This window comes from Diospyros lotus, chromosome 3, assembly GCF_014633365.1.
Source record: "Diospyros lotus cultivar Yz01 chromosome 3, ASM1463336v1, whole genome shotgun sequence".
In the NCBI taxonomy this organism is placed as follows: domain Eukaryota; kingdom Viridiplantae; phylum Streptophyta; class Magnoliopsida; order Ericales; family Ebenaceae; genus Diospyros; species Diospyros lotus.
This window is the reverse complement of record NC_068340.1, coordinates 35,995,045-36,009,000: the sequence shown is the minus strand read 5'-3', so window position 1 is coordinate 36,009,000 and position 13,956 is coordinate 35,995,045. Positions and strand designations below refer to the sequence as shown.

The 13,956-nt window shown below is 36.0% G+C and overlaps 1 protein-coding gene across 3 annotated transcripts; it reads left to right on the top strand.

Moving 5' to 3' along the window:
- Window positions 1-271: 271 nt before the first annotated feature.
- LOC127797553 (uncharacterized) lies at window positions 272-12,964 on the top strand. Of its 3 annotated transcripts, none has more exons than XM_052330549.1 (6): window positions 272-368; window positions 511-577; window positions 2,358-2,465; window positions 2,559-2,657; window positions 11,874-12,010; window positions 12,166-12,556. In XM_052330549.1, exons 1-6 carry the CDS (start codon window positions 339-341, stop codon window positions 12,217-12,219), a joined length of 495 nt encoding a protein of 164 aa, XP_052186509.1. In that variant the 5' UTR covers window positions 272-338; the 3' UTR covers window positions 12,220-12,556. The 3 variants fall into 3 exon arrangements, with proteins under 3 accessions (XP_052186509.1, XP_052186508.1, XP_052186507.1); XM_052330548.1 differs by lacking the exon at window positions 12,166-12,556 and adding an exon at window positions 12,563-12,964 and having other exon boundaries at window positions 273-368; XM_052330547.1 differs by lacking the exon at window positions 12,166-12,556 and adding an exon at window positions 12,563-12,964 and having other exon boundaries at window positions 277-368; window positions 11,874-11,999.
- Window positions 12,965-13,956: the final 992 nt, after the last annotated feature.

The window sequence follows — 13,956 nt, the reverse complement described above, 5'->3', positions numbered from 1 at the left end:
TACTACTTCAAGTGACTGCTTAATTAATTTATATTTATCAATGTACCCTCAAAACCATATTTTATTATTTCAAGTGTATAGAAAGGAACCCAATAACCATATTACTGAAAACCATATTATTTAATTACAAATTTTTATATTTAGAGTTCACTTATTTCACTTGGTTAACTTTTTCTTGGGCTTTATTTAACCCAACATGCCCAAGAAAATCTGGGCCCACAAGGGGCTTAGGCCCAGCCCGTATATCTCTGCTGCAAAAGATGATCTCTGGAAAGAAGGGAAGCTTCTTCTGCACTACAGAACAGAAATAGCAACGCTTGCCCTGCAGAATCTCAAAGATGCGGAAGTTAGCATCCCAATTCGGCGCTGTCAGCTCTCTCTCTCTCTCTCTCTTTCTCGTGGCCTTTGTTTGAATCCTAATGGCCTGGCTTGTGAACCTAGCTAGGATTCTTGACATTCGCATTGTTAGTTTTGTGTTTTGCTCATTTTTTTTGGGTCCAAAATTTGCAGTATTTGTACAGAAGAAAACTGGGAAATGTTCAATCTCGCAATTTCTCTTCATCAAACTACGGAAAAGGTTACTGATCTTTACTTTTGCATTGCTGATTTATCGCTTGTTTCGGTTTTACGGTTACAACGATATGGTTGTATTCAGTATTCAATTTGAGTGCGTGAAACACCACTGATGACCCTTGACCTGTTGACCTAAACCCTAAACCCTGTGCACTTGTGGGATTCTTGTCTGTATTCTCTTTTTTAGTTCGTTGCTTTCTTTTGTTCAATTTCGTAGTTTGTCATCTTTCCGGAGCAGCTATTCCCCCCACTCTTTTGCAAAAAGGAGGTGTATTTCCTGCCCTTATTCATTGCAATGTCAGCTGTTGCACTTAGAAGCACATCATGGCCTCTGTCTGAAACTCTTGCAGGCTTCTCCTGTTAAAACACTAATGCGCTAACTATTTCATCTAAGAGTTTTTCATTGTCTCTGCTATTTGAATTCTAGATCAGACTTGAACTTTACTTGTTGATCTGCATTTTGATTTCTGAAATAAGTTATCTTCTTCGTGTTTGAATTTAGAAAGAGAAAGAAGTGGGTGAAAAAAAAAAAAGTAAATCAAAAACATGCTTTTCACTATCATCTCAAGGGGGAGTGGTACACGTAAAATTGTTGATAAGGACTAGCTTATAAACTTGAGAAATAAATGACAACCTTATCTGTGTCATTATCTTTATCTTAGAGTTGTATGACACATAAATTTGAGGGAAAAATGCCAAATTTATCTCTATCTTAAGAGTTTTACAAACTTGTTGCATTGTTTGTTCAATTTACTGAATGAAAGAGTAAATCTAAATTTGACCCTTGCGCACATTGTCGCTGGATGTTGCAGAATTTCCATATCTCCGTTTTACTTTCCTTTTATTGCTTTATTCATTTATTGTATAACATAATTGAGCATCCTATAGAGTTTGGTTCTTTCATTCTATGTTCTGTTCGTATTTTTGTCTCAATCTGTCAATCATGCTCATAGCCTCATACTGCATGAACTAGATTTAGTTGACAGAAAAAGAATATCCGGTTATGAAAATATCATACTGTTTAACCATTTCCAATTACAATTGTAGTGAAAAACCTTGATACTAGAAATCTAATCTGTAGATACATTTGGGTTGTTATAGTTTGTGTCATGGAGAAAGTCTTGATTTTGATTAGAAGTAGCAAACTGCTATAGGTGACATGTTCTGGAGTGAGTCTGAGAAATGAAAGAAAATAGTAAAATAGTAAAAGGACAGTAAGGTCAAAATAAGAAGTACATTGTTTGAAGAAACACTGAGATCTTTTATTGGCTTTCTGAAGTACCTTTGAAGTGTTGAAAGTGTTGTCTTCAAATCCAAATGAAGACTGGCTCAGGAACAGACACCTCCATGGTAAGGAAGAATTAGCGATCAATTTCATTTCCATGTTTAACTGACTGGTTAAAAAGGTCTAGACAAGCATTTATTTGGAAAACTAGGAGTCTGCATCAGATCATTTTTTTCCTAAATCTAACACTTTCCACAGAGCAATTGAATTTCAAATCTGAAATAAGCCCACTCCAGTCTGAGTCTGTTACTTAGCAAACACTGAACAAAATACCAAATATGGCTAATGCTTTGGTTGTTCTGGACATGCTGGTTTCTGTGGATTCCACTTTATGATTGCAGGCTTTGCAGCATCTAGCCTCCTTTTTGCACATTTCACTTGCAAGAACCTGTTAGAGTGGACACAACAACAGCACCTTCCTAAGTGCTCTTTTGCATGTCATATATGACACCTTGTTTTCACGCTATTGACGATTTTGTGTGTGTGGCTTCACTGGTAGATGACCGCTCCATTGAAGAGGAAGCAGAAAGAAAAATAGGATGGTTCTTGAAACTTATTTTTGCTGGGACTGCAACCATTGTTGGTTACCAGTTCTTTCCATACATGGGTATGCCTACTAGCATATTAATAAACGTCTTTATGTTGTTAAAATCAATGTCTTCATTTGTTTGCCTGACAATATCTGGGAATACCTATCCAGGAGATAATTTGATGCAACAATCTGTATCACTTTTGAAAGTGAAGGATCCCTTGTTTAAAAGGATGGGAGCATCTAGATTATCTCGTTTCGCAATAGATGGTAAGTATAATCTATACTAGTCTCTGCAAGTGAGTTACAATTGACTAATTGAGAGCCAGAAACTCATCTTCCTGTAATATATCGAACAGAACACAGTATCATATGATGATATCTCCTAATCTGTTTCGATGAATAACATTGTCAAAGGCACTCCTAGGCATGAGGCGCACAGGGGGGCAGCCCTGTGCACCTCATCACGGTCGAGTTGGAGTGCCCTTCAAAAGGCACTTGGGAAGGAGCATGAGGTGTGCACTTCATGCGCCTTGTGCAGAAAGATTTCAAATCCTAATACAAAATGAATGTTTGAGAAAACAAAATTAAGGTTTCAGCTTTTTGTGGGAAGTCAAAAGATCTTCTTTGCCTTTTTATGTGAAATATCTGCTACCCACATCCCAAAAAAAGAGAAAATTCCGTATAAACAAAGTCTTCTTTTTAAGTGAAAATCTCGGATCCTTTTGCTCGATTTGCCATTGTAGAATTGGTCTGATATGAGTGCATATTCATGTTGCCGGATGGCCATCAGTTCTCACGCACCAGCAGTCAAGACGCACGTGAGGCTTTCACACCGACTTACTGGTGTCTGCAGGCACTTGAGACTCTTGCGCCAGCCACCTGCTTTGTTTGTCATGGTTACTGGAGGCAGACAAACTTCCTCCGATGGCCTATTTTGTAGTTACTGTTGTTTAGTTTTGTTTTATTTTATTGCTATTTTTCTGTTCATTTACAGTACCCTGTCCTGTTTTTTGTTTTGCTTCAATTTTGTGTCGTTCTTTTTTGTTTTCTGTTTCCATTCTCTTAGACCTTTTTTCTGTTTCTTTTCATTTTCAACTAATTCATGTTTAAATATTAAATTGAAAATATACAAGTGTTCAATCTATCTTTTTTTCCTTTGCAACTAATTTCTTTTTTGTTTCAAGTTTCAACTATGTTTTTCTGTTTCTTTTTATTTTTTTCTGTTTCTTTAAATATATGTATTCTATACATTTTTAATATATATGGACCTCTTATGCATGAAGCTCGTGCTCGCCTTGCGCCTATACCCCAAGCACTCTTTGTGCCTCAATCCGCCTTGCTCCTTTGACAACTACTAATATATTCTGGCTCCTCCTAGCGCCAATTTTCTTTACTTCTAGAACTTGCATGTGTCGGTCACACTTCTGTTATTTCTGGAGACTACATATGTTGGTTATTTTTCTGTTACTTCCGGAAACTGCAATTGTTAGTTATTTTTTGTTAACCTCTTTTTTCTCCAGTAGACCATGACCTCAAAACAGCAATCCATGGAACATAGTGTCTTCAATATATCAGATACATAAGTATATCATATGACTGCCCAAGTCCCCCACGGATTCCAAGGATCCGTCCTCAAGCCATCAAATACAGATCATACCTCCAGAGGAATAAATAGTCTCTCCACTCTACACTTCAATTAGTATCCTCAAATCATTGGAGATATATTCTCAAATATCCCCAGAGCTGTTACATAAACTCACCTTAGCTCCTTTCTTCTAGTTATGAAGATCTAAATCTAATGTCATATTCATCAGTCTCATGAGATACTAATGCAGACACTACAACTCACAATGCATATAGCTCATAATCCATGTAAGCCTCGTATCAACATGATATGCATGTACATCATGTCCAGGAAGAGTTTACTCTAACTAGTCTCCAGGAGCTATCATAATCTCTTAATAATCACTCCAAAATCCAAACTCAACCTCATGTTCTAGGTAGCCAACCGCGTGAGTCTTATGGTCCTATCATACAGTGCTTCACATCCCTAGTCATATACAATAACAATTCAGGCAGGTATGCTCACCATAGTTTCCCCAATATAACTGTCGAGTATTGGAGACTCACTCTTATCCCTACTCACTAATGGAATATTCCACCTGCCATCTCTTGAGTGTATCCCCTACTTTGAGGCCTGGTGGATTGCCTCCAACTAAGTTGGCGCACGCATGGTGCCATGCATACACCATCTACCCTGTGGTGTGCAACCATAAGTATCCCGAGCATGATATCTCACTACCATCCCAACTCACTAGTATAGCCTTGGGTTGAAGTATTTGATCCATTTTGCAAAAAGATCTTAACTATGGGTTATGAATCGAGAGGATATTGCTTATTTGAGAAATGTCATGGACGACATGTTAATAAGGAAGGGAGGATGTAATTGTTGAGAAAGCTCTCACAAAAAAAAAATATATATATATATATATATCCAAGTTCTTCTTCTAAATACTCTCATATATTAAATAAAATTGAGCTCTCTACACTGATGAAAAAATTGAAAACAGCTACCTCTACTTATAGGCTCAGTAAGACCTATATGATAGATACATAAAATTTTAAGTAAACAACCAAATAAATGATTCTAAAATTATGAAAACTAATCTATCTAATATTTCACATGTATTTGCAATTTTGATCCATTTCAACTCAAATATTATATTCATCTCCTCAGATAGTTGTTATTTCTAATTTATCAAAAAGTTAACTTGATAAATTCAATAGTAACACCATGGTCCTTCATGATGGCAAGAATGTCATAAACAGGAATGAATGGTATTTCTAGATGTTATACCTAGGGCCACTGGAATTGATTTCTTGTACAGAAATTCTGTCACACTCAATCACACACACTCACGGATTTAATCTTAGGAACAGATTTAATGAATTCAATAGAACTAATAAATAGAAACAGAATTAAAGGAATAAGAATACACAAACCAAACATCCACGAGAATACCAAGATTATCCTGGTTCAGATTGCAATAAGCAATCCTACATCCAGCCTTAAGAACCCTTCAAGAGAAGTCTTATTTGATTTAGAAAGAATGATCACAGTACATTAGTTGCACTCCCTTGATTACAAGCCTTCTCTCAAGATTACAAAAGCTATTTTAAATCACAGCCTTTCCTCTCTTAAAGCCTCCTCGAGAAACAACTGAATTATCTGCCTATTGCCTAGCCCCCCTTCTCTATTTATAGAATATTAGGGCGACAATTCCTAGGCTATTACAAAATTGGATATTACCAGTTTTACCCCCAACTTGACAGTTATTTACAAGTGAGTCTACCGCCTATCTCTACTCTCTAAACTGCATAATGACTTATAAAAAATTACTGTTGTTGCTGCCTCAATACTCTAGTCAAACTCTAACACTAGAAATTAGATTATCAATAATGATAAACAGAAAATGTGAGTATTTTTGCCATGTACATGTATGGTTATAGATAGCTCGTGGCATTCCATTAGATTATGTTTGAGGTCATTTATGTACATGTAAACATAAGGACTAGGTGTCCTTATTTAATATAGAAATGAGTTGGCAATATAAATTAGCTTGGATGTGGTGATGCATATCCAAATGGTATGTGTTGGAGAATCCGGGTAAAGGGTGTGGATAAGGAAGTATTGGTGTTTGAATAAAAGAAGGATGAGCAGCCGAATAAAGAGCCTAATAAATCTGAACGAGATAAGGAAGAAGAAGAAGATATTTGTTACTTAAAAATTAAATTTTGTATCCTATTTATCTGTAACCTATTCAAATTATAATTTGTATCTTGTATCTTATAGGATTAGGAGTAGAAGCCATAGCTTTACACCTGTATATATAGGACTTTCATTCAATACAAACAGTGAGTTTGATTGATTCTATCCTTCTTCATACCTAAGGCTGTTAAGCTTAGGTTTTTTGGTTTTGTTCATGGTATCAGAGCTCGGTTCCTCCTAGTCAAGAATCAAGACATTATGGCCTCTTTCAACCTTGAGAATGCAATTCATACAACTGCAAAATCCTCCCTCATTCCAAACCCTCAACCGGCAGCAATTCCAACCACAACAATCCTAGTTGTTCCTCTATCAACTAATAGCCACACTTTGCAGATCACACAACACATTGAATGGAAGAAATTTCCGGGAATGGTTTCTATTATGTTGATAATTAAAGGCAAGGATAAGTTTGGCTACCTATCAGGAGTTGTTTCAACTCCACCAAAGGATACAATTGATTATCAAAGATGGAGGCAAAAAACTCAATAATCATGGCATGGCTTATAAACTCGATGGAGCCAAAGATTGGTTGCACATATCTATTCTACAAGACTGCTAAGGAAGTATGGGATGATGTCCAAGAGATTTATTTTGATCTTGAAAATGCATCCCAGTGTTTTGAGATCAGATTAGCCATAAGAACCACTAAACAAGGTAATCTTAGTGTTATTTTCATTGATGACCATACTAGGATTTATTGGGTATACCTTATGAAAGAAAAATCTGAGGTGTGTGCTATCTTTCAAAGCTTTCACAAGCTAATTCTTAATGTATTTCAGTCCTCCGTTTGCATTTTTAGGACTGACAATGGCCTTTAGTACTTTTCCTCTCCGTTTACCCAATACCTTACCACACATGGGATTTTCCATCAAAGCACCTGCCCCTATACTTCTCAACAAAATGGGGTGGCTAAGAGGAAAAATTGCCATTTACTTGAAGTTGCTCGTTCCTTAATGTTCACTAGTTCTATTCCTATCAAGTATCGGGGAGAAGCTATTCTAACAACTTATTTGATAAACCGGTTGCCTTCTAAAATACTTAACTTTCAAACCCCTTTACACAATTTGCTGAGCATTTGTCCTCATGCTCAAATCCTAAGTTCTCTCCCTGCAAAAGTATTTGGTTGCATTGTATATGTCTATCATATTAGACCTAACCATCATAAACTTGAACCAAAAGCCATTAAATGTATCTTTCTTGGCTAGTCTCCCACTCAAAAGGGATACAAATGTTATTGTCCTATATCACAAAAGTTATTTATCTCTTGTGATATAACATTTGTTGAGCATGAATCCTATTACCCAACTGCCTCCATTCAAAGGGAAACATCAGGGGAAGGTCATTAGGATCGCACCATATCTATGCCTTTGTCTCTTCCTTCTTTTCTTTCACCCTCCTCAGGTGCTGATGTAACACAAGCTGATGTAGCTAATTTTCCTCAAATAGCTACAGCTAAACAACCAAGATCAATCAGTCCTAATCCTACCTCCTCTCTTGATTTTCCTTCAGACCGCCACCTCACTCAACCAACTAAGCCTGTGGTTACTAGTCCAGGAGGAGTAGCACGTTTAGATAGACTTATAAAGGTCTACTCTAGGAGACCAAAGGGTCATGCTCCTCAACTCAGCCAATTATTAGAACCGAAGGGTGGTCCAATGGGTGAGGAGAACATTAAGGCTAACAGTGATCTGGATATTCCTATTGCTTTTCGAAAGGGGGTAAGATCTTGTGTTAAGTATCCTATCTCTAACTACCTAACATACTCTAGATTGTCTTCCCAATTCAGGGCCTTCACCACAACAATTGATGAAATGGTTGTCTTATAGAATATTCAAGAGGCTTTAAAAGATCCCAAGTGGAAGGATTCTGTTATGGAAGAAATGAAGGCTCTTATTGGCAATCATACATGGGATATTGTTGAAACTCCAAAGAATAAGAAGATTGTTGGATGTAAGTGGGTATTTTCTATCAAATATAGATCAGATGGAAGCATAAACAGCTATAAAGCAAGACTGGTGGCTCAAGGGTTCTCCCAAACCTATGGGATAGATTATGAGGAGACTTTTGCTCCATTGGCAAAATTAAATTCCATAAGAGTGTTGTTATCTCTTACTGTTAATCTTGATTAGGAATTGTTTTAGCTAGATATAAAAAATGCTTTCCTAAATGGGGAGTTAGAGGAAGAAATCTATATGAAGATTCCACCCAAATATAAGGAGAGAACGTGGGCAAGGTATGTAAATTGTATCGATTGATGGATTAAAACAATCCCCAAGTGCATGATTTAAGAAATTTAGTTCTACTCTTATCAAGTTTGGGTACAGGCACAAGGAAGTTGATCATACATTGTTTACTTAATGTGGAGCAAATGGAAAAAGAGCTATTTTGATTGTGTATGTAGATAATATATTGTCATCACTAGTGATAATACTTAAGAGATTACTGCACTTAAACACAGATTGAGAGAGGAATTTGAGGTTAAAGACTTGGGAACCATGAAGTATTTCCTTGGGATGAAAGTAGCAAGAAGCAAACAAGGCAGTTTAATCTCTCAAAAAAAATTTACTCTTGATCTCCTATGAGATATTGGGATGTTGGGAAGCAAACCTACCTACACACCCCTTGAGAGAAATTGGAAGTATGGAATAATTGATAATGATCATTTTGTTGATAAAAGAAGGTATCAATTGTTAGTTGGGAGGCTAATTTACCTATCTCTCACTCACCCAGACATTGCCTATGCTGTAAGTATTGTAAGCCAATTTATGCACTCACCTACTCAATAGCATATGAATGCAGTCTATCATATCTTGAGATACCTAAAGGGGACACTAGGAAAGGGATTATTGTTTCAAAAGAGTGATACTAGAGGGGCTGAAGGATTTGCTGATGTTGACTGGGCAAGATCCATAGTGGACAACCGATCAACATCTGAGTTTTGCACTAAACTTTGGAGAAACCTAGTCACATGGAAGAGTAAGAAACAATCAGTTGTGGCAAGAAGTACTGCTGAGACAGAGTTTAGGGCAATTGCCCAAGGCATTTGTGAACTAATTTGGTTGACAAGATTGATGAAAGACCTACAAATGCCCCCGACTTCATCAATAAAACTTTATAGTGACAGTAAGTCAATTATAAGTATTGTTAATAATCACATTCAGCATGATAGGATGAAACATGTCAAGATAGATAGAAGCTTTATTCAAAGGGAAATTGAGCAAGGAGGAATAAAACTAACCTATCTACCTACAGCTATTCAAGAGGCAGATATATTTGCAAAGGCCATGTCAAGATTTGGATCTGAATCTCTTATTGGCAAGTTGGGAATGAGAGACATCTATTGAAGGGGGGGGGGGGGGGGTTGTTAAAGAATCGGAGTAAAGGGTGTGGATAAGGAAGTATTGGTGTTTGAATAAAAGAAGGATAAGCAGCTGAATAAAGAGCCTAACAAATCTGGATGAGATAAGGAAGAAGAAGAAGATATTTGTTACTTAAAGATTAAATTTTGTATCCTATTCATTTGTAACCTATTCAAATTATAATTTGTATCCTATATCTTTTAGGATTAGGAGTAGAAGCTGTAGCTTTACACCTGTATATATAGGACTTTCATTCAATACAAACAGTGAGTTTGATTGATTCCTTCCTTCTTCATACCTAAGGCTGTTAAGCTTAGGTTTTTTGGTTTTGTTCAGTATATGAAAAAATTAGGTGGCTATAATTGCTTTTAGATGAATAAAGCAATACATAGATGTGGAAATATAATGACAACCACAAGGATGACGTTTATATATGAGGAGAAGATGTGAGAGTTAGCTAATTGATGATATACATTTGGCCTTATAAATAGGAGGTATGTATGATCTCTCCATAGCCTTTCCCTATCAACATGCGTAGGCCTGCAAACAGGGAGTTTTTGTTTTTTTAATCTAATATGGTGAAAGAGATGCATATTACAGAGGGAGTATGTGGGAAGTACCTCACAATCACATGAGTAGCAGTATATAGTGGGCTGTATATACGATCTGTTGTGGCTATTTCTACACCTATAGCATCAGATGACTATATTGCATGAATGGATCTGTTAACAGGTAAAATGTCAATGCAGTTACAGCAATTAGTATAAGAGCATCACGCAGCAGTGTGTAAATCCTTGTTATCCTTGGTAGCCAGCTAATGACAATAGTGAATAATTGGTATATATCAGAATTTTCACATTACGAAAGACGCAGGAGAGTGACATAGTGAGGTAGCTTTCATTGTGCATCAAGCTTGATGCGTGAATAGTTACACAGCCACTAGTTTGGAGCAAGAGGTGGTATGAGAGTTGCAACGTGGCAACCGATCTTCCTTGTGTTGTTGTGTTTCAACTCTCATGCCACCTCTTGCTCCAAACTAGTGATTGTGTAGCTATTCATGCATCAAGCTTGATGTATAATGGAGGCCACATCAGTCTGCCACATTTTCCATAATGTGGAAATTCTGATATATACCAGTTATTCACCATTATATGTTAGCTGGCTATCAAGGATTTATACGCTGCCAAGCGGTGTTCCTATACTCTGATTGCTGTAATTGTATTGTCATTTCATCATGCTAACAGATCCATTCATGCAATATAGTCATTTGATGCTACAGGTGTAGATATAGCCACATCAAATTATATAGGCGCCACTATATACTGCTACTCACATGATTGTGGAGTACTTCCACATTTGTCCCCCTATTATATGCATGCCTCTTTCACCTATTAACTTAAAGAAACTCCCTGTTTCCTACTCCTACTTCTGTCTCACGTACTTCCTGTTTAAGGGTGGCCAAATGTGTGTCACCATTAGCTAACTTTCTTTTCCCACAGTGCGTGAGCCATTTTTTCATCAATTAATCTCAAGTCATTAATTTAATTAAGCTATTTCCACTTGATCTTAATCAATAATAAATCACATAACCAACATCAAATAGTTATAAGTGTGGCATTACCTGCTTTCAAGGTATAGGTCAAGTGACTATGGCGAGCAAGTGATACGCTGGGGTTAGTATCAGTAGTCAGTAGTTCACGAGTTCGATACTTGGTTTAGGCAAGAGTCAAAAGTCTATCTGCGATTTATCTCCTTTATCAAAATCGATGGCACAAGCAGCGGGGGACCACGCAAGTGCGATAATCCCAAGTATGGCATTACCTATTGCATATCATCTGTCTAATGTACGCAAACCTTTAATTCCTATTTGTAGACAAGCCTTCCTGTACCTCGTGGCTCAAAGGAGTGGGGTGTTCACCCCTCATAAAAAATGTCGCTCGCAACATTTCTTGAATAAACCATATCCGCTCAATGTATAGCCCAGAAATCAGACCCTCATCAAATAGCCTTTACACATGGCTATACTAGTGTACCTTGTGACACTAGTGATGGAACTCCGTGTGTCTATCTTGTGTTTTTTCTTCCTGGCCTTATACAACAGGAACATATGGATGAATCTTTTATGTCTATATGAAGGATTATATGTATGTATATGTGCAAAATGGAGGACATGGTAAACCAGATAAGTAAAATCTTGGAACTTCGAGTTTTTCAAACTTGAGTTATGAATGTAGAAAAGTGACGTTCCTTCTTCGGAGGACCTAAACTGTATTTGTTTTTCCTGTTTTCTAATAGATGAGAGAAGAATGAAAATAGTGGAGATGGGTGGAGTTGAAGAGCTTTTGAATATGTTAGTGGCTGCTAAGGATGACCGGACACGCAAGGAGGCTTTGAAGGCTCTTGCTGCCCTCTGTCCCTCAGGTCCACTCTTGGTATTTCGTTACTTGTTTGCCAGTATTGATAATCTCACAAATCATACTTGACTGGATATTTCAACTGAAACCTAACTGAATATTTCAACTGGATTCTGTGTTATCATGTAAACTCGTAAATTTATTGTGCTTCGTGTGGGTCTTTCCTGTTTCAGGTCCTGTGTAGGGTGTTGATATTGGAAGTGATTGGGTTCCTCATATTAAGCTGATTAAGTTTTTATAAGTGACCAATGGAGCAAGTTAAAACTTTTATGTACTGAAGAAGGCCAAAACCATTTCTCATTGAAGAGACAGCTTTTAAAGATAAATCCAACAATTCAAGAAGCACATGACAGTGATTTTCTGTCCGAAACGTGGGGCCGATTGGAGTCCGAATGAGGTGATTCCACCTAATTCAGATTGGGAACACTCCAATCAGCCCCAGATTTTGGACAATAAATCATATTATCCAGAAGCAAAATGACTCTCTCTCTCTCTCTCTCTCTCTCTCCCTCTCTCATGATCATATCTGCATCCAGGAGGCATATGATGTTTATGATGTTGGTATTGCAGATGAAGCAGTTGGATATCTACATGGAGCTGGAGCAATCTCAGTTATTAGGTCTGTCCCTGAGTTCATGGAGGATGCTGAAATTGGGAAATACAAGTTGAGCTTGCTGGAGAGGTTCCAAGATTTGAGATATGATATTTCATCATGAGATTTGAGATGTAGTAGCAATACAACTCCTACAATTAAATTGCAGGCTTAAATTAATGTATCAAATCAAAAGGCTACAGCCTGCAATGATGGAGGGTGGAGGGGTCTCTAAATTGCCAGGGCCCAGAGCAGATGTATTATAATATAAGAAGTTATTTGGGTCTATGCATAGACCAGGCAAGAAGTCTATTTTCCCCCTGCATTGAACATAAAAAATTACTCAATAAATTACATTATTCTAAATGATTTTATTTTAATGGATACTGTTTCACCAAAACTTTTATGCGATAATCTTCATCAAAGTAGTGCACACCATTGGTGAGAATCTGGAAGCTACTAAGGGGTTGTTGAGTTATAGAAAATATTTTTTTAGTTTTTTATCTCTAAATCTTTATTTTCATTTTTTATAAAAAAAATTAAAAACATGTTCAAATATTAGATGTATAGAATGGTAGAAAATTAATTTTCAAATCAGAAAATTGAAACATATGTCCAAATTAGATAGATATTTTTCTTTTGTGCAACTTGAGAAGCACATGGAGATGATTTTGAAACAAATTTATCAATTACCCCGTTTTTCAATCTCCAAATTGATAAATATATATATATATATATGTTTTAAGAGTTTTACAAGTTTGCATTAACTTCCGAAATTTTAAAATTTTATTTTCTATTTAATAATTTTGTTATTTTTCTATTTAAATTTTCCTTATTTATAGTGACAATTTTTCTGTTTGTACAAATTTTGGTAACTATTGTAAGAATGTCTCTCACTAACTACAAATTACAAATTTAAGTTATAAAAGTAATTTTAAAAAAATATATAAAATTATTTATACATATAACTTAACAAGATGTAATTAGAGGTTGTTTTTAATAATCAACAAATGTATTTTTTATGGGTTGAGTTTGTGATAAGAACATTGAGTTGCATCCGCAATTAAATTTTTCATATTTATTGGATATTTAAAAGAAAAAATTCCATACATCATTTTTTAGGTTTGTTTAACTTACAATGATTAATTTTGTATTTTTTAAAATAACTCATACCTCCTATAATTTTATAAATCTACATAACTTACCTCTTTGTCATTAACATATGACTGTTTATTTTATTTTTTTTAATTTTTAAAAATCAACAACAACATTCTAGTGAGGCATCATTAGTGACAAGCAAACCTTTCAGGTAAATAAGTCTTATATGGAATATTTCAAAAAATTTAAAGAATTTAGGTTCAAAAGAAAATGC

Coding starts and splice junctions, on each gene's coding strand:
- LOC127797553 (XM_052330547.1), top strand. CDS start 339: ATGCGGAAGTTAGCATCCCAATTCGGCGCT. Junction 369..510: donor TAGCATCCCAATTCGGCGCT/GTCAGCTCTCTC, acceptor CAAAATTTGCAG/TATTTGTACAGAAGAAAACT. Junction 578..2,357: donor TTCATCAAACTACGGAAAAG/GTTACTGATCTT, acceptor CTTCACTGGTAG/ATGACCGCTCCATTGAAGAG.